Consider the following 21,743-nt stretch of genomic DNA (forward strand, 5'->3'; position numbering starts at 1 on the left):
AGTGAGAGTGAGAGAGTAAGAGAGAGCGAGAGAGAGAGAGTGAGATAGAGAGATAGAGAAAGAGCGAGAGAGATATTTTTGTGAGGTTCAGAGGTTCCACTGTATGTGTAACTTATTTGACTATTAACTTTATTGTTATTATTATTATTATGAAGTATATTGCATGTGGAGCATGGCAGTCCGGGTGCTCACCTGAGTATGTGCTGGGAGAAGTTGGCCTTCTGTTCCGTCGTGACCCGCGACGAGGGGAAGCCCGGCGCTTGCAGCGTGACCTTCAGCCACATGGTGAGCAGTGAGAAGCAGTGCTTGTTCAGGCTGAACAGCACCTCTGCGAACTGGTCCATCAGGCACCGAGAAGCCCCGCCCCCAATCCCCTGCGAGAGGTAAAAAAAACAAAAAACAAACGGAACAAAAAACATGAGGATATATCAGCAAAATAATATGCTGTGGGGAGCGCTGAAAGGACAGTGTTGTTTGGCCATGTCACCTCCAGCAGGGCCTGCAGCAACAGCTTGCCGTCCTCCTGCACCACCCCGGCAACCGGAGGCACGTCTGAGCAGTGGGGCAGCAGCTCAGTCTGCAGCACAGACACGCAGTCAGCAACGTCATTCATTTCTACGCACGCACACGCTCGCAAGGTGTGCACTCACAAAGAACAGACACGTCGACTTGACGGTCGGAGCCTCTGGAAATTTCAGCGATAGGACGCCTGTTAGTTGGGGGGGGAAGACAAGCAAGAGGGAGTCAGTATTGAACAGTGAGCATGTTGTCCAAAATTTGGGCAGATTATTGGAAAACACCGCAGCAAGAGTACAGATGTTTCTGTGTCAATAATGGCATTTTTTGATTTTCGCTTAAGAATTGGACAAAGAATGAACGGAAAGTACACGGACCAAAAACGACGTACACGGTCCGTGTACCTTCCGTTTATTCTAGAGATGTCCGATAATGTCCAACTCTGACTTACCGATATTGATATATACAGTCGTGGAATGAACACATTATTATGCCTAATTTTGTTGTGATGCCCCGCTGGATGCATTAAACAATGTGACAAGGTTTTCTTTAAAAAAACATCTACTCAAATTATGGAAAAAAAATGCCAACGTGGCACTGCTATATTTATTATTTAAGTCACAAAGGGCATTATTTTGTTTTAACATGCCTCAAAATAGCAGCTTGAGAGAGTTTGAGGTGGTGGTGGTGGTGGTGGTCGGGGTTAGCGGGGGATGTATATTGTAGCGTCCCGGAAGAGTTAGTGCTGCAAATGGTTCTGGGTATTTGTTATGTTGTGTTTATGTTGTTTTACGGTGCAGATGTTCTCCCGAAATGTGTTTGTCATTCTCGTTTGGTGTGGGATCACAGTGTGGCGCATATTTGTAACAGTGTTAAAGTTGTTTATACGGCCACCCTCAGTGTGACCTGTATGGCTGTTGACCAAGTATGCCTTGCATTCACTTGTGTGTGTGAAAAGTCATAGATATTATGTGATTGGGCCGGCACGCAAAGGCAGTGTCTTTAATGTTTATTGGCGCTCTGTGCTTCTCCCTACGTCCGTGTACACAGCGGCGTTTTATAAAATCATAAATTTTACTTTTTGTAAAACCAATACCGATAATTTTGAAACCAATTTCCAATATTACATTTTAAAGCATTTATCGGCCGGACATCTCTAGTTTATTCTATTTCCAGAAAAAAATTAGGGCAGTTCTTTTATTTTTATTATATATGGCAGATTTTAAAACAAACGAAAAAGGGTTGATTTTCATAAAAAAATTGCCATAAAATTGAATTTCGTGCCGTTTTTCTTTTATGGATTTTAATTTTTTCAGATAAACACAAAAATCTAATATATGTTCAGCCAAAATCCCAAAAAATGTGTGGTTATCTGTGTGATGACAAATTGAACCGGAAGCCGTATTTAGCGTTCCCTTTGTGTTTAGCATGTTTTTAGCATAACAGTAACATCTTTGTTCAGCAGGAGTTGTGAAAAAGTGTCATTAAATAGTTGTTATCACACAGATAAACACACATTTTCGAATTTTGAATAATTTTGCAGGAGCAAAGGTCACCGCCTCTGTCAATGGTGATGAGGATGAGCACCATCAGATGGGGCGGGACATGCGCTGGCGGCGAGACACAGCTGACAGGTGATTAGATTTCACAGGTGGTACCTGTTAATCTAATCATCTGTTGTCTTTAACAGTGAAAAACTGTAGAAAGACTTTGATATACAATCTATGTACAATAAAACTTTGTTAAAACTGCATGCTTGGCTCCTGTGCCGTGTCTACATTGGAACTGCTAGGAAGCAACTTCTACACAACCCTTTTTTGTTCGTTTTAAAATCTGCCTTAAATAATGAAAATCAAAAAACGGCTCTAACTTTATTTTTTGATTTGCGTTTCAGAATTGGAAATAGAATCAACAGAAGGCAAAGGGACCATATTAGATTTTCCTTTGCGTTTAGCATGTTCTTAGTCAAACGATAACTTATTTGGCTCGTGTACCTTCCTTACGTTCATTCTATTTCCAATTCTGAAACGCAAATGAAAAAAAAATGAGGGCTGTTTTTCGATTTTTATTATATATAGCAGATTTTAAAACAAACGAAAAAGGGTTGATTTCCATTACAATATTGCCATAAAATTGGATTTTTTACCGTTTTCCTTTTATGGATTTGAATTTTTCCAGATAAACAAAAAAATCTAATATATGTTCATCCAAAATGCAAAAATGCGTGATTATCTGTGTGATGACAACTCGAGCCGGAAGCATTATTTTAGCGTTTCCTTTGCGTTTAGCATGTTTTTAGCATAACAGTAACATCTTTGTTCAGCAGGAGTCCTATTGTCGCTTTAAAAAAAGTGTTATTAAATTGTTGTCATCACAAAAATAAACACGCTTTTTTGAATTTTGAATAATTTTGCAGGCGCAAAGGTCACCGATTCGTACTATGGTGCTGAGGATGAGCACCATCGGATGGGGGCGGGACATGCGCTGACGGCGAGACACAGCTGACAGGTGATTAGTGTTATGTGTTAATCTAATCATCTGTTGTCTTTAACAGTGAAAAACTGGAGAAAGACTTTGACAAACAATCTATGTGCAATAAAACTTTGTTAAAACTGCATGCTTGGCTCCTGTGCCGTGTCTACAGTGGAACTGCTAGGAAGCAACTTCGACACAACCCTTTTTTGTTTGTTTTAAAATTTGCCATATGTAATAAAAATCGAAAAACGGCTTTATTTTTTGATTTGCGTTTCAAAATTGGAAATAGAATAAACAGAGGGTACATGGACCATTTTAGCTTTTCCTTTGCGTTTAGCATGTTTTTAGCATAGCGATAACTTATTTGGTTCGTGTACCTTCCTTACGTTCATTCTATTTTCAATTCTGAAACGCAAATAAAATAAAAAAAACGAGGGCCGTTTTTCGATTTTTATAGATTTTTTTTCCCCAGACAAAACACAAAAATCTAACAAATGTTCATCCAAAATGCAAAAATGCATGTTTATCTGTGTGATGACTAATTGAACCGGAAGCAGTATTTAGCGTTTCCTTTGCGTTTAGCATAACAGTAACATCTTTTTTTCAGCAGGAGTCCTATTGTCGTTTTAAAAAAAGTGTCATTAAATAGTTGTCATCACAGAAGGTACATGGACCATTTTAGCTTTTCCTTTGCATTTAGCATGTTTCTAGCATAACGATAACTTCTTTGGTCCGTGTACCTTCCTTCTGCTTACTCTATTTCCAATTCTGGAATGCAAATAAAAAAATAAAAATGAGACTTTCGATTTTTATTATACATGGCAGATTTCAAAACAAACAAAAAAGGGTTGATTTTAATTAAAATATTGCCATAAAATTGGATTTTGTGCCATTTTTCTTTGATGGATTTTAATTTTTCCATATAAACACAAACATCTAATATATGTATCATCCAAAACGCAAAAATGTGGGGTTATCTGTGTGATGACAAATTGAACCGGAAGCAGTATTTTAACTTTTCCTTTGCGTTTAGCATGTTTTTGGCATAACAGTAACATATTTGTTCAACAGGCGTCCTATTGGCGTTTTAAAAAAGTGTCTTTTTTGAATTTTGGATGAACATAAATTAGATTGTTGGTTTTATCTGGAAAAAATAAAATCCATAAAAGGAAAACAACACCAAATCCAATTTGATGGCAATATTTTAATGAAAATCAAACCTTTTTTGTTCGTTTTAAAATCTGCCATATATAATAAAAATCCAAAAACCGGCTTTATTTTTCTAAAATTTGCGTTTCAGAATTGGAAATAGAATAAACATCTTTGTTCCGTGTACCTTCCCTTCACGCTATTTCCAATTCTGAAATGCAAATAAAAAAATAAAATGAGGGCCGTTTTTTGATTTTTATTATACATGGCAGATTTCAAAACAAACAAAAAAGGGTTACATTTTAATTAAAATATTCCCATAAATTTGGATTTTGTGCCATTTTTCTTTCATGGATTTAAATGTTTCCAGATAAACACAAACATCTGATATATGTATCATCCAAAATGCAAAAATGTGGGGTTATCTGTATGATGACAAATTGAACCGGAAGCAGTATTTTAACTTTTCCCTTTGCGTTTAGCATGTTTTTGGCATAACAGTAACATATTTGTTCAACAGGCGTCCTATTGGCGTTTTAAAAAAGTGTCTTTTTTGAATTTTGGATGAACATAAATTATATTGTTGGGTTTATCTGGAAAAAATAAAATCCATAAAAGAAAAACAACACAAAATCCAATTTGATGGCAATATTTTAATGAAAATAAAACCTTTTTTGTTCGTTTTAAAATCTGCCATATATAATAAAAATCCAAAAAACGGCTTTATTTTTTTTCAATTTGCGTTTCAGAATTGGAAATAGAATAAACATCTTTGTTCCGTGTTCCTTCCCATCACGCTATTTCCAATTCTGAAATGCAAATCAAAAAATAAAATGAGGGCCGTTTTTCGATTTTTATTATATATGGCAGATTTTAAAACTGGCCCAAAGTTTGTTTTTTGATTTGCATTTAAGAATTAAAAATAGAATGGACGGAAGGTACACGGACCCGTTTGCCTGCTTAATAGAGAACCAACAAAATGTTAAGTTAAAGAAGAAATGCTTGTCACACACACACACACACACACACACACACACACACACACACACACACACACACACGCACGCACACACACACACACACACACACAGACACACACACACACACTAGGTGTGGCGAAATTTGACCTCTGCAGTTGACCCATCCCCTTTTTCACCCCGTAGGACAGGGGTAGGGAACCTATGGCTCTCGAGCCAGAAGTGGCTCTTTTGATGATGACTGCATCTGGCTCTCGGATGTCGTGCTTAACACGACAAGTAAGGAATAATTCCGCTGGTAATTGATCTATTTTCTACCACTTGTGCCGTTCGGGTCGCGGGGGGTGCTCGAGCCTATCTCAGCTGCATTCACAGTGTTAAAAATAACGTTCAAAATATAAAACTTTCTCATGCATTTTAATCCATCCATCCGTTTTCTAGAAGTCCCATTCATGGTAAGAAGATTTTTATGTATTATCAGTTAGCTTCAGAATAACAATGTTATCAAAAAGAACAAGAGACTTATTATACTCTATTATACTCTAAAATACTTAAAAATGCACGCATTTAGTTGTATTCAGTGTTAAAAAATATTATACGGCTCTCACGGAAATACATTATAATTTATTTGCCTTTCATGGCTCTCTCAGCCAAAAAGGTTCCCGACCCCTGCCCTAGGAGGTGAGGGGAGCAGTGGGCAGCAATTTGTGGTGATAGAACCCTTGATGCCGAGTGCCAAGCAGGGAGTTAATGAGTCCCCTTTTTATAGTCTTTGGTATGACTCGGTCGGGGTTTGAACTCACGACCTACCGATCTCAGGGTGGACACTAAAATGTGTCACTTTCCATGTCCTTGGACATTGAAAAAACAGAAGGGAACTCTTATTTTAACAACACCCTTTATCCTCACAGACGAGGATACTGAAAAAAGACTGCGCAAGTGCAATCCACTCGTACGTCCAAACATTCAATGGGCAATAGCAAACGTTAATATATTTGAGTAACGGATAATGGCTAACGGTTGATTTTCCGTTTTTTTGTCGTCAAACTAAAAAAAAGGTAAAAATTGATTTTTATGTTGAATCATTTTTCTATTCCACACGAAAAACGGAATACCGTGACGTACACTTAGTGCAGATAACCTTTATGAAACACCAACTCCATATCAGTGCAGTTTCAATACAGCTAGCGAGTGTGCCATACACTCACTGAGGCAATGACAAACAAGACACCACTATACACACCTATATATGTGGTAAAAAAACATATTTTTCGACATCTGCAGTAAATGTTGGACGTCCTCCATTTTTCTTCTCTGTTTAAAGTGTGGCAATCACACAATTCATTGGCAGGACATAAAGTTGTGATCAAAAGTATTCAACCCCCACACAATTTTGGTGTTTTAGCAAGTTGGACATTTATTCCATATTTTGTTTATAGTCATATCAAATAAAGATGTGTCAAATAGACAAATGCAACTTCAATTGTAACACTGTATTTTACAAAATACCAAAAAAGGACATTTTTCTTAATATCTCATTGACAAAATGATTCAACCCCCTAGTTCCATGCATCTTTAGTACTTAGTAGAACACCCTTTGGCAGTAATGACATCCTTCAAAGGTGATACATAACCGGACACAAGCTTCTTGCAACCATCTACAGGTATTTTAGCCCATTCCTCTTGGGCAAAGGCCTCCAGTTCATTCATATTCTTGGGCTTGCGTGCTGCAACTGCCTTCTTCAAGTCCCACCACAGCTTTTCTATAGGATTTAGGTCTGGCGACTGTGAAGGCCACTCCAGAGTCTTCCAGCCCTACTTCTGCAACCACTCTGATGTTGATTTGGAGGTATGCTTGGGATCCTTGTCCTGTTGGAAGGTCCAACGTCTCCCAAGCCTCAGCTTCGTCACTGACTTCATGACATTTGCAGCTAATATATCCTGCTAGGAAATAGAATTCATAATGCCTTCAACGCGCTGGAGATTCCCGGTACCTGAGGCAAAGAAACAGCCCCAGAGCACGATTGACCCCCCACCATGCTTAACAGTAGGCAAGGTGTTCTTCTCTTTGTAAGCTTAATTTTTTCTCCTCCAAACATAACGTTGATTCATAGGCCTTAAGAGTTCCACTTTTGTCTCATCACTCCATAGAACAGTTTCCCAAAACCTTTGGGGTTTGTCCAGATGATTTTTGGCATACTGGAGTCTATTTTTCTTGTGCCTGGTAGTCAGAAGTGGGGTACGCCTGGGAGTTCCGGCATGGAGGCCTTCATCTCGTAGTGCGCGCCTTATTGTCTGGGACGAAACCTGCGTTCCCCCCTCTGCAATGTCCTGTTGTAGTTCCTCAGCTGTTACCCGGGGGTTTTTCACCACTGTACGGACACAGCATCTTCTTTCTACCACGCCCAGGTAGTGTTTCCACTGTGCCTTTAGCTTTAAACTTGCGAATTATGCTCCCAACTGTGTCTCTTGGAATGTGTAATGTCTTTGCTATTTTCTTATATCCATATCCTTTCTTATTGAAGAGAAACTACCTCCTCTCTTGACTTCTTTGACCACTCCCTGGACTTCACCATGTTGCAAATACACCATTGACCATCTACAAGAAGCTGAGCGTCACAGTCTTTTTCAATCAGTTAAATTGTTGCTCGTTATGGTTCTAATCACATTTACAGGTGTTTTCAACACCTGATTGAAAAGACCTTATTCAAATTCTGTTCTTAAGAGTTATGATCTTCAAGGGGTTGAATAATTCTGTCAATGAGATATTAAGAGAAATGACACTGTTTGGTATGTTACAAAATATAATGTTGTAATTCAAGTTGCATTTGTCTATTTAACACATCCTTATTTGATATGACTATAAACAAAATACGGAATAAATGTCCAACTTGCTAAAACACCAAAATTGTGTGGGGGTTGAATAATTTTGATCACAATTGTACGCTGTTGCTTCTTTATCACGTGGTTATCGCCATCTCAAGATGGAGACAAAAATACAGCTGAAGTGAACAGCGCCATCTGGCGCAAAGGAGGCTCGTTAGGTGCAAACTTACCGCAGTGGAAGACCGCTTTCACGTCAAGACTCTCAGACAAGTACAAATCAGGCTTCCGTTTGAGGGCCTAAGAGGTAGACAAAGGCGTTACATGGGTGTGTCGTCTGCATCGGCGTGATCAGCTCCTTTAGAGTACTGCTTTTTAAAACACCCGCTTAGCCTGGTAGTCAGGTCTGAGAGCAGCAGACCTGCCTACCAGGCTACAGTGCTGGACTATCCAAACTCATTAGAGAGATCCTTCAATGCAGAACTCAGCGGGTAAGACAAGGAAATTGCAACAAAATCAAAGTCTGAAATCATTTGAAACTTAAGTCAAATAAAGGCAATGGTGGTATTATGGTGGGCTTTTGCCACTTCAAACACTACTTGTCTGTGTTTTTGGTGGGTTGGACTGGATATGCAACAGAAGTGTGCAGGTCATCAACATGTGCAGATAAAGAGAAACACAACTCATCTCATAATAATAAACTCAGTCAGGATGGAGGAAAGGAGAGAGAGGAGAGGAAGAGAAATGACGGTCAGATCTATCTCAAGATAGAAAACCATAAAATGAAGACAAAAAATGTATAGAAACAAGACAACTTGTCTGAAGAGATTAATATTAGTTGAATATTAATTCATCTGGATCTGTCTGATTGGCTGCGGGCTGGAATGACTTGCAGTCACCTTACGACCACCCTGATAATAAACACTCATGTCAAACTCACATCTTTTCAATGATGTGAGTAAACGCTGGGAATAATCCGCGTCAATAAAGTACCTTATTTTTTCTTACTAAATGTATTCTTTCTTTCCGTTTTGACAGACAAAAAAATGTACTGGCTGAAATTACATATTTTTTAAACTTTAATATTACCCAATATTGCAACAAATATTATATTATCATACTGTCCTGGGCGTGACGTTAAAGTGTCTTGGGGCACTAGGAGGGTAACCCCTTTACTACTGTTACCCCAGGTGGCCCTTGGCAAAGGCCTAGCACCTGACTGCCCCCGAGCCAGGGATACGGTGAACACCTCAACGGCGGAGCAGGCGGAAGACGGTAGTTTTAAGAACTTCCACAACGGCTGCGATGGTGAAAGAAGGCTGCAGCAGAAAAGGGTCCCCAGTCGCCTTGGACTCCATGCCACTGGACCCTGACCCGATTTTGTCAAGGATGGTGTGGTGAATGTCTGTGCACCAGTCTCCCCCACGTAAAACAAAGTCGTGCACAGGCATCCTCCATAAAGGGATACACCCCTACCAAGAGGATCGTCATACCCGTTCCAGTGAACGCCGATAATAATTATCATACTTTGCAAACATTGTCTTTGATAAAATAAAAATAAATACTTGAAATATTTGCTTGACTTATCATTTCAGAGCAATGTATCCATCAAATAGTACACTAAGAAAATGTATACATTTTTCTGTTTTTTTTAAGGCCTATATGACTGTTTTTTTTGCAACTGTTTTTTTGTTTATGATAAAATTCGGTCAACTGAGCTGTTTTTTTTACAGTAAAATCTATGGTTGTTGTTTTTACAGTGTATTTCTATACTGTACATGGAAAATGGCACAACATATTTTCACTATGAAAAAAAACTAGCAGCTCTGTTGCCAGTATTAAAAGCAAACACTGTGGTGGTGTTTTTCCCATTTATAGCAATGGGATGTAAAAACCACCTTACATTTTACAGTAAAAGTTGGCGACTAATAAGTAATCTAACTAGTTACTATAGTCAGTTAATTAGTTAGTATGGTAATCTACGTCACAGCAGCTCAGACGAGGCACCGAGCAGTGTGGGTGGGGAGCGTTTCCACAGAGTGTCAGCCTGAAATGTGGGTGTCAGGGACAGACGTGGGAGGAGATTTTTACAACAAAGTTCTAAATCTTAGTGACATATCAGGTAAATCAGATTGTAGGTTGTTTTTTTTTCCCCTTCGCGTTCATATTTTGCTGTGTTTGTTTCATTTGGCTTGATTGTAAAATATTTAGATGAAAAGGGGGTGTGACGTTCATATGTTGTCAATATTTGGTGTTATATCTTTCATAGTTAACATTGTAAATCTCACATTCTTTATTTTCATGTACTTTCAGGTTGTCTCATTCAGTAAAAAAAATTTAAAATTCTATTTCGTTTTTTAAGGCGGTCTGTCGTTTATAGCATTCAATCAGACATTATTGTGATTAGTGTTCCCAAAAGTCAGATATACCGCCCCCAGACACATTTCTTTTCTCTATATTTGCCCCCCCACCGAGTCAAAATAATTGCCCAGGTCTGACTTAAAGACTTTCTCACGCCCACTAACACCTCATTTATAAGATTAGAACATCATTTATGCGAGTTATTTTTAGCCCAGCCAATAGGAGGCGCCACAAATGCCATTTAAACTGGTGTGAAAAACTAAAACCCCCAACACAGAACCCAAAACGACCCCCTTCGGGAATGTCATAGATTGCACAGTAGGTAATATACATTATACACATTAAAACAATGAGAATACACAATAAAACCCAGGCTAAGACAAAGATAAAACGTAATTAGGCACCCTTAGGAAAAATAGTTAGTGCAATGCGTCCTATTAATACAAGCATGGCCTCCATTGCAATAGCAATCTAAAGGTGTAGATCAGGGGTGTCAAACTCAAATACAGCGTGGGCCAAAATTTTAGACTGAATAAAGCCGCGGGCCAAGGTTGAACAAATTAACCTTTCCATAGGGACCCAAACAAGTTTTGCATTGAATATTGAACGAGCAAGGCTTGTATAACTTTATAGTGACATGCAAAATCGATTCTCAAATATTGTAGCATCCCGGAAGAGTTAGTGCTGCAAGGGGTTCTGGGTATTTGTTCTGTTGTGTTTATGTTGGGTTACGGTGTGGATGTTCTCCCTAAATGTGGTTGTCATTCTTGTTTGGGGTGGGTTCTCAGTGTGGCGCATATTTGTAACAGTGTTAAAGTTGTTTATACGGCCACCCTCAGTGTGACCTGTATGGCGGTTGACCAAGTATGCGTTGCATTCACTTTGTTTGTGTGTAAAGTCCGCATATTGTATGTCACTGGGCCGACACAATGTTTGTATGGAGAAAAAGCAGACGGGACGACAGTTTGTAGAGGACCTTGAATGCAGTGCCTTTAAGGCATGTCCCCAATGATGTTGTTTGGGTGGAAATCGAGAGAAATTCGGGAGAATTGTTGCCCCGGGTGATTTTTGGCAAGGGCACTGAAATTCGGGAGTCTTCCAGGAAAATCGGGAGGGTTGGTAAGTATGAGTATTAGCGGTGAATGCTGTGTTATAATACCGGCGGGCCAGCTCTAGTGTTAATTTGATATTGCCTCAAGGGCCAAATTAAATTACACGGTGGGCCAAATTTGGCCCGCGGGCCAGAGTTTGACACCCATGGTGTAGATTGATTGATTGATACTTTTATTAGTAGATTGCACAGTACAGTACATATTCCGTACAATTGACCATTAAATTGTAACACCCAAATAAGTTTTTCAACTTGTTTAAGTCGGGGTCCACGTTAACCAATACATGGTAATGAGATGTATGAGATACATGTGAGAAGTGCCGAGGTCAGACTGATCCCTTAATTGTAGAAACTCGCCAGGCAAGCCAGTCGCACGTTGATTATTAAACGGACCTGCGAGAGTTTGACATTTGTGGTATGGAATGTGTCCATTATAGTCGTCACACTTTAAATGTCCCGGCATCACTACATTGTTGATTTTTTTTTTAAAGCCTATTTTACAAGTTTATGATTACTGATGTATTACATATGTTACAGTGCAGTATTTGTCTTACTTTCTATTAGTATTATGTTGTTTAAGCAGGACTTCTGTTTCCGGGTTAAAGGTGGACTCTAATATGTAAACAACAAAGCGCTATTCTTGGCGCTATTCTATCTTTACAAAAAACTCTCAAGCTGACCATCTATTGGTAGAAGTACTTTTTGATGGACGTTACGGGCACCACTTGTACGCCCTCACCTGTGTCTCATTTCCTGATAATTTTTCCATTATTGTTTTTTGGTTGTGACTGACAGCAGACGGGTGCACTATTAGCCACCTAAAACGAGTCCATTTTTACAAATTAGAATGCAAAAAAAACCAAAAAAACTTTTGTTTACTAGTCTATCATAAGCAGGGGCGCCGCTAGGGATTTTGGGCCCGACTAAAAGAATCTTTACAGGGCCCCCAACACATAATTTCATATAATTTCATCATCATTAGAGAGGCCCCCCTCCATCATGGGCCCCTAGAATCCGTCTCCTTTACCCCACCCTTTTCGGCGCTCCTGCTCATAAGGATTGTGAATGATTGGCAAAATTCCCCAAAAAGAGCAGTTTCCCTTTAAGGAAGAAATAGGTGTAAAGGTGACTTAATGAGCCTGATTTTGTGTTTAGAAGGCTCTAATATAGTCCCAAAAAATATTTATTGTCTTTTAGAGTCCATTTTAAAATTGTCTTACTCGTTTTTAAAACCTTCCGTGGTCTTTCCACACCTTACGTCTCTAAGCTGTTCCACTTCTCTGCCCCCACCCGGTCCCTCTGATCAGCTGATCCTGGAGGGACCCAAATCAAAGCGCAAGCTCAGAGGGGACATAGCCTTTTCTGTTGCGGGCCCCAAACTCTGGAACCATTTCCCTCTCCATGTGAGACAGGCCCCTTCTTTGCTACTTTTAAGAACCTTCTTTAAACCCATTTTTATTTACTGGCTTTTAACCCAGCATGAGACTTTAAACCAGACCTGGGCAAATTAAGGCCCAGGGGCCACATGTGGCCCGTTAAGCTTTTCAAACCGGCCCACCGGACATTCTCAAAAAATTGTTTTTAATCCTAAAAATGGAAAGTGTAGCTGCCATTTTGATGTGCAGTGTTGTTTTTAAATGACCGTACTGTAAGTCTTGAATCATACAAAGTATTTTAATGGTTGGAATCTGCGCTTTGGCTTGATATACTAGTTACTATGGTAATCTAATTAGTTACTATGGTAATCTAATTAGTTACTATGGTAATCTAATTAGGTACTATGGTAATCTAAGTCACAGCATGTTCAGGCGAGGCACCAAGCAGTGTGGGAGCGTTTCCACAGAGTGTTTTTAGAGCGAGTCTGGAAATGTGGGTGTCAGGAACAGACGCCGAAGGAGATTTTTACAACAAAGTTCTAAAGCTTAGTGATATATCCGCTATATCAAATTGTAGGTGGATTCTTTTTCTAACCTTTGCGTTCATATTTCACTGTGTTTTTTGCATTTTATTGCGTTTCGCTTGATTGTAAAATATGTCAATCAAGAGGGGGTGTGAAGTTCATATGTTGTCAATATTCAGTGTTTTATTGTTCACAGTTAATATTGTAAATCCCACATTCCTTATTTTCATGTACATTCTTGTCCAGTAAAAAAAAAAAAAATCCATTCCATTTTTTAAGGCGGCCTGTTGTAACGTTTTTAGCATTCAATGAGACATTATTGTGAGGTTTTGTATTAGTTTTCCTAAAAATTAGATATACCGGCCCTCAGACACCTTTTTTTCCCTCTAAATGTAGCCCCTGAGTCAAAATAATTGCCCAGGCCTGCTTTAAACTGTTTTTAACTTTTTATCTAACAAATTGTTCTTAGGGTAATTTGTATTTGCTTTTTCAATGTGTATTTTACGTCTGTTTTAAATGTTATTTTTTAGTCTGTCCTTTGCCTGTATTTCTTTGTGGTGTAAAGCCCCTTTTTCTTCAACTGTGGTTGTTTTTATAGGGCTTTATAAATAAAGTTGGTAAGGTATGGTATGGCAGTGGTTCTCAAATGGGGGTACGCGTACCCCTGGGGGTACTCGAAGGTATGCCAAGGGGTACATGAGATTTTTTTTTAAATATTCTAAAAATAGCAACAATTCAAAAATCCTTTATAGATATATCTATGGAATAATACTTCAACAAAATATGAATGTAAGTTCATAAACTGTGAAAAGAAATGCAACAATGCAATATTCAGTGTTGACAGCTAGATTTTTTGTGGAAATTTTCCATAAATATTGTTTATGTTTAAAATATTATTTTTTTGTGAAGAAATGTTTGAAATTAAGTTCATGAATCCATTACAATTCCCAAAGAGGGCACTTTAAGTTGATGATTACTTCGATGTGTAGAAATCTTCATTTACAATTAAATCACTTGTTTATTTTTCAACAAGTTTTTAGTTAATTTTATACCTATTTTTCCAAATAGTTTAAGAAAGACCACTACAAATGAGCAATATTTTGCACTGTTATACAATTTAATAAATCAGAAACTGATGACATAGTGCTGTATTTTACTTCTTTATCTCTTTTTTCAACCAAAAATGCTTTGCTCTGATTAGTGGGTACTTGAATTAAAAAACTGTTCACAGGGGGTACATCACGGAAAAAAATTTGAGAACCGCTGTGGTATGGTATTTAGAAGGAATCAATTTTTATAGTTTTTTTGTTTAAAAATATGAATCCTACTTTGCAAAAATGTCTTTATCACGGTAAACTGGGAACGAACATGATCGCAGTAAACAAGGGATGACTGTACTGGAATTTTTTTTCCAATTTGATAAGGGTCTTGTAATGTTACATTGTTTCACATAAATGTAACATGTAAAATCTACTGTTTGATGGGCCACATTATGCACAATTTGCGTGAAGGTGACTCACGATGAGTTTCCCATTGAGTTTCCCAAGTCATTCCAAAGCCTCACCTATGACGATGGGACATTTTAAAGTCGGTTAAGGAAGACGAGAAGGAAAGACAGGCAGCCAAGGCAAAGAGGACAGCGAGAGGGGAGAGAGAGAAAAGAGGAAAAAGAGAGAAAAACCCAAAGTGAGTGAAATAAGGAACCAAAAACACACCTGAGCTTGGAGTTGCATAAATGAATCAACAATATCAGGATGATCCCTGGGTCCTAAAATATAATAAAGATGAAACTTAACAAATCAAAAGAGAATAAGAATAATATACAAACAGCAACGGAACAGATTCAACAGTCATGTGGAAATAAAAGAACTCAAAAATATTTCATTTCAAAATAATTCACATGTGAGTAAGGAACAAAGTGGGGGTGGGGGGCGTGGTGGGAGGCGGTTGGGGCGGGGAGTGGGTGGTCGTGTGAAGCTTTGGCAGACTCTTGGAGGGACCAAAAGAAAACACAAAAACAAGAGGCAGAAGACAGAGACATGGGTCTGTTTGTCGAGAACAAAGAAAGAAGTAACAAGAGAAACAGAAGAAACCGAATAAAGAAAAGTGGGTTTGGAGTGGGAACCCAGGAGGCACCTCTGTTACTGTTACGCTTTGGAGGAAAGGGGGCGCCGACCCTGAATGAACTCGCTTACCTGCGCCGTCCTCCCCGTCAAAAAATAACCCAAAACATCACCACAAATGTCCAGGGTCCATTCAGAGACGGGCCCCTTTGCTTCAAAGATGAACCCTCAGTGTGAAATCAGCCAAAAGTTCAGGAAAGGTTCAGATATCTCCACCTCCCTTATGCTGCTGGACACAGACCACAGGACTGTTTTTCTTTTTTTCAAATAAGACCAATTACAAAAAAAAAATTAAAAGATGGACAATTAAACAGACATTCAACTGGAGAATCCAGTGGGACATTCCTGACATTGACTGAAGTGAGCGCCCAGCTTTAGCTTTTTTCCCACACTCCAAACAAGTTTCCTGCACCCCAATTCCCCACCTTCTTGCCCTTCCTCCACACACACACAGACACACACTGCTAGGGAGAATACAGGGCTTATTCAGCGGGCTGCCACGAAGCGCCGGCTCTGGTAGTCCTTGAACATGGCGGGTTGCAGCCGTATTCACACAGCCTGCTGCGCTGCGTGACAGCCATCTGAATCAGCTGGACTCTGTGCTGTAGACCCTACGCTTGGACCGATGTGGTCTTATTGCAGGGGACCTGCTCGAAAAGGGAAGCATTTACTGAATCAAAGAGGCGGGGAGGTGAGGCAGCCACAGTACTAAAAAAAGCAGGGAAGGCAACGGAAAGGGAAGCGAGCGGGACAGACAAGACAGACGGGATCGACTTCATCTAATAATGTCCTTCTGTTGGTCTGTGGGGGGCCCCGACTTCCAAAAATGCAGACCACACTGAAATAATACAGAGACTGGACACAGCACTGGCACACCTGCACAATGAGATACAATACAAGATCGGCTTTTACGGAGATAATTATGTGGTTTGGATATTAGACGTTTCGTGGCTATACACAAATTAATCAAAAACGGATGAGACAGGCTCGAGTTCGAGTGTGTGTACGCAGCGAAAGAGTATAATGTATTTTTCGGACTATAAGGTGAACTAAAGTAAAGTGATGGCAGTCACACATAAGAGATACGTGTGGACCAGCGGTTCTCGAATGGGCGTACGCCTACCCCTGGGGGTACTTGAAGGTAGTAGTGGGTTTCAGTAGGCCTTTAAACGCCGCACTAAACTATCAACCAACAACATCTAATCTTTGTATTATAGGCAACAAAGCACATTATTAAAATGTCTTATAATTAGTGGAGTCAAACGTTTATTAAAAAAAACTAAAAACTGATTAACCACATTTTTGAATTTGGATTAACCCCGACTACCCCTTTTGTAATGTTCTTATTGTTGTTACTCAGCCAGCGTTTGTGGGTCTGACGGACCCGTTGCATTTTGTGGCTTTTAATGCCTCACAATCAAACACTTTTATGTTAAAACACTGAACAGATGTTTACCTTATGCTAATAAACCCCATGACTGCCTGGGTTCCCTCTGCGTACTCCGGCTTCCTCAAACGTCTAAAGACATGCACCTGGGGGATAGGTTGATTGGCAACACTAAATTGGCCCTAGTGTGTGAATGTCAGTGTTAATGTTGTCTCTCTGTGTTGGCCTTGCGATGAGATGGCGACTTGTCCAGGGTGTACACCACCCTCCGCCCGAATGGAGATGAGATAGGTTGCAGTACCCCCCGCGACCCCAAAAGGGACAAGCGGTAGAAAATGGATGGATGGATGGATGGATATATATTGGTAATAGTTTTAGTCAGGATTTATTATGGAGTGACATTTGCCAGCGAGCACATCAGTCGGCGTCTCCTACCTCATTTTTGCACTGGTTTATACATTGACCTGATCGCTGACCGTATCGCAACCTACAAACTTTTAGTGTTATAGCTTCACCTTTATTGTTAGTTTTAAAGCCAAAATGTGTCCATTCTCCCTTTTCTGTCAACACACTGTCTGCTTGTAAGTCCTCCGTGATTGTGCGCTGCTGAACACGCTCCTCTGCTCGTAAAAGCAGCAATGTCATGACGTGACAAAGACGCGCCGTCATGCCTGTAAGAAAAAATATATGGCGAACAGGTACTTTTCAAACAGAGTATAGTACCGTTTTTGATTCATTAGTACCACGACAACCCTACTATGAGGTTAGGTTGGTGGAGAGGGGAAAAAATGCTAATTTGAAAATACCGTTATGTCCAAGAAAGAAACGTTTATCAAAAAATATATATTTACTGTATTTTTTGGACTATAAGTCACAGTTTTTTCATAGTTTGGCCAGGGGTGCGACTTATACTCAGAAGCGACTTATGTGTGAAATTAATAACACATTACCGTAAAATATAAAATAATATTATTTAGCTCATTCATGTAAGAGACTAAACGTATAAAATTTCATGGGATTTATCGATTAGGAGTGACAGATTGTTTGGTAAATGTATAGCATGTTCTATATGTTATAGTTATTTGAATGACTCTTACCATACCAGGCACCTTCTCAGTTGGTTATTTATGCCTCATATAACGTACACTTATTCAGCTTGTTGTTCATTATTCTTTATTATAAATTGCCTTTCAAATGTCTAATCTTGGTGTTGGGTTTTATCAAATAAATTTCCCCAAAAAATGCGACTTATACTCCAGTGCGACGTATATATGTTTTTTCCCTTCATTATTATGCATTTTCTGGAGGTGCGACTTATACTCCGGAGCAACTTATACTCTGAAAAATGCGGTATATTTTGGTAATATATAATGGAGTGACATTTGCCAGCGAGCACATCAGTTGGCGTCTCCTAAATCATGTTTGCACTGGTTTATTCATTGACCTGATCGCAACCTACAGACTTATTAATGTGATGCATCGCTACCAACACGACAAAGGAACATGTGTCCTGGCTTCTAAGTAATAATGTATAACATTCCCCACAAGTGCATCTCTTAGCAATTAAGGACAGAAGTGCTGAAATGGCTTGATCTGCTATGCAAATTATATTTATGTTGGTAAGAGCTTGACCCTGGAAATAACGAAATACATTCCCAAACCGAGCATTATCATATTTCCGCGGGAAGAATCTGTATAAACCGCTACTTATGTTGTGCAAATGTAGCCAGTGCAGTGTCAGGTTGAATGTATATTTCATTCACTTGTCACATAAGAAGCAAAGACAACAAAATATAAAAGTTGCATCTCTTACATAAAACTATATAAACCAGTCAATTAAGACCACTCCTAATGGCTACGGACATTTGACGCTCAACTATAAGGGCATCGTGCTACATTTTCACTCTCCTTTCAAACAAATACAGAAGCATATTAGTCCCACTGTGTAGTCACAGTAAGAAATCATGTCTCACTTTAGGCAAATGTGCTATTATTGGACCATGTGAGATGAAATGCAACACATTCAGATGTGAGGTGCTTTTCACAGTATTACAGTCCCACTACATATTAATACCCCGGCCCACCCTACCTTGCTGGAAGATGGACAACGTTACCGAGGTAACGAGCTCAAACAGAGACTTGATGGGTGGGAAGTGGTCCGTCTGGCTGGCAAAGATATGTACCATCTGAAAGGCACAGCGACAGCACGTCAGACCTGCAGGAGCACTGTAAGACACTATAAATATCTGACTTTCAACTTCAGATTCCTTTACTTGAATTGGCTCCCTTATACGTGATAAGCGGTTGCCGCGGCAAGCCATTTTTGGCCTCAAGTCCCAATAGCTTTACTTCTTTTCACAACAAAGAATTACATCAGAAAACATGAGATAAATAAAAATAGCCCCAGTGTATCCAAGGACACTTATTTTGGCATTTCTTAACAAATATTTGCCGTATTTTCAGACTATAAGGCGCACTTAAAATTCTTTAAATTTTTCAAACTCGACAGTGTGCCTGATTTATTGATTGAAACTTTTATTAGTAGATTGTACAGTTCAGTACATATTTCATACAATTGACTACTAAATGGTAACACCCAAATAAGTTTTTCAACTTGTTAAGTCGGGGTCCGCGTAAATCAATTCTTGGTAAAATGTAAGACAAAAGTACGGAATCATGTGGGTTGTGCTTACCGGCCTGGAAGCTATTTTATTTGATACATGGTGAAATGATAAGTGTGACCAGTAAATGGCAGTCACACGTAAGATATAGTAGACTGCAATATTTACTCGAGTAAACAACACTAAAATGTTATATGTTCCATTAAAAATGCGGAACATTACACACGGCCCTCAAAAATCTATCAAAATGTTTTAGTACAACTTTGGTAAACTATGAAGCCGCACCGCTTGATGAATTGTACTGTGCTTATAATAATAAGAGTATTATTGTGGTGTGTGTATACTCAGTGGCCTAGTGGTTAGAATATCCGCCCTGAGATCGATAGGTTGGGAGTTCATACCAAAGACTATAAAAAATGGGACCCATTACTTCCTACCGAGGGTTGGAATTGGGGGTTAAATCACCAAAAATGATTCCCCGGTGCGACCACCGCTGCTGCTCACTGCACCCCCTCACCTCCCAGGCGGTGATCAAGGGTGATGGGTCAAATGCAGAGAATAATTCCGCCACACCTAGTGTGTGTGTGACAATCATTGGTACTTTAACTTAACTTTAATAAGGTAAGACATTATCTGGCATTTTGTTTTGCAATATTATGCAAAAGCAACTTTTCGTACCTGCTGATCTGTATTTGGGATCTGCAGAAGTTCTGAAAATTTGTGCGAGTCCGCTTTTCTAGTCCGCCATAGTCGATAAGCTTCTTCTTTTTCTATTTTTCCTTGTTATGGGACATTCGTCCTCCGCTGTTGCCATTTCTAATATAAAGTAGTGTAAAGTTCTTACTTATATCTGTCAGTAAACTCGACAGGAAAGCGCTAAAATATACCGGTGTAGTGAGTTTACATCATTCACCCAAGGAACTTTAGTTATTAGAGAAGTACAGTTGGACGTTTTTTCACGGGACACAATTCCGGCGTTGTTGCACTAGTGAGCCACGGATGAGGAGATGCTGCTCTGTTATTGATTGAAGTAAAGTCTGAATGTCATTAAAACAGTTAGCTCCGTCTTTTGACACTTCTTCCACTCCCGTCCTTGCACGCTACACCGCTACAACAAAGATGACGGGGAGAAGACGCTGTCGAAGGTGAGCCACGTAAATAAGTCCGCCCAAATAACGGCGCATCCTGAAGCAACTGTCGGAAAGTGGCTTAAAGATGGTCTGTAATACATCATTGATGCAACATTTTGACCAGAGAACCACCATTACATGTTATGTTGACCACAAGGAAGTGTTTTCAATTAAGAAATAAATAAATAAAATATGATCTCTTTGTAGGAAAATAGACCTGACTAGTCTCGCTCATCGGCAGTGCGCCTTATAATCCGCTGCGCCCCATAGTCCGAAAAATACAGTACTCTATGATAAATATGGTTTGCCAAAAATAATAAATGGGTTATACTTGTATAGCACTTTTCTATACATTCACACACACATTCACCCATTGATGGCGGGAGCTGCCATGCAAGGCCCTTAACACGAACCCATCAGGAGCAAGAGTGAAGTGTCTTGCTCAAAGACAGAACGGACGTGACGAGGTTGGTAGAAGGTGGGGATCGAACCAATAACCCTCAGGTTGCTGGCACGGCCACTCTCCCAACACCGCCACGCCGTCCCCGTAATCCTAAATGTGTATGTGTGTTGTTTTTACCTGTCGCGTGAGGTCGAGGGCAGAAGCTTGAGGAATGGTACTGTACATCTGTCCGAGCATTTCGCTGAGTTGAGAGACCATGGGGGCGAAATCGTGCAGCAGCGTCTTCACTGACTTCTCGAAGATGGCGCACACCGCCTGAGGTGGGGCAACGTAAAAGCAGTTTAACTGACGCCATCTCCTCCCGTATAGTGATCGGAACGTCTGAGCGAGGAGACAAAGCAGCGGCCTTTAACGACGCACCTCGACGACCTGCGAGTCATTCAACCACTTGCTGAGGACCTTCTGTATGAGGGCAAACACTTGCTGCAAAACCACCACAACCTGCGGGGGAAGGTAGACGCATCAACAGGAAGCAGCATTTAGGCATACACACTATAAGCCAGGGGTGTCACTCATTTTAGGTCAGGGGCCTGACGGAGATAGATATCTACATATATCCATATTTAAGAGGTATTTCTTTCTATAGTCATATTTGAAATAGCTAGTGTTCTCCATTTGTACTCTTTCTATTTTATAATCTCAGGTCCATGGTACACTGCAAGTTAACCTTGGCTTTATAATGTGAGGAGTAGCAATACTCCCTTCTT

At 39.7% G+C, this 21,743-nt stretch overlaps 1 protein-coding gene across 4 annotated transcripts in view; it reads right to left on the bottom strand.

Moving 5' to 3' along the window:
• The window catches only part of LOC133543811 (importin-13-like), a 93,171-nt gene that overhangs the window by 12,619 nt on the left and 58,809 nt on the right, over positions 1-21,743 (bottom strand). For 2 of the 4 annotated variants that reach the window (XM_061888612.1, XM_061888613.1), the window contains 8 exons: positions 21,397-21,477; positions 21,154-21,291; positions 18,912-19,008; positions 15,028-15,080; positions 8,174-8,240; positions 651-709; positions 488-577; positions 193-374 (listed from right to left, as the gene is read on the bottom strand). In XM_061888612.1, the coding sequence (XP_061744596.1) occupies positions 193-374; positions 488-577; positions 651-709; positions 8,174-8,240; positions 15,028-15,080; positions 18,912-19,008; positions 21,154-21,291; positions 21,397-21,477 (767 nt within the window). Of the gene's footprint in view, positions 1-192; positions 375-487; positions 578-650; positions 710-8,173; positions 8,241-15,027; positions 15,081-15,163; positions 15,662-18,911; positions 19,009-21,153; positions 21,292-21,396; positions 21,478-21,743 lie in introns of those variants that run through there. The other 2 variants (XR_009804527.1, XM_061888614.1) reach the window with 2 other exon arrangements.

This window comes from Nerophis ophidion, linkage group LG26, assembly GCF_033978795.1.
Source record: "Nerophis ophidion isolate RoL-2023_Sa linkage group LG26, RoL_Noph_v1.0, whole genome shotgun sequence".
Classification (NCBI taxonomy): domain Eukaryota; kingdom Metazoa; phylum Chordata; class Actinopteri; order Syngnathiformes; family Syngnathidae; genus Nerophis; species Nerophis ophidion.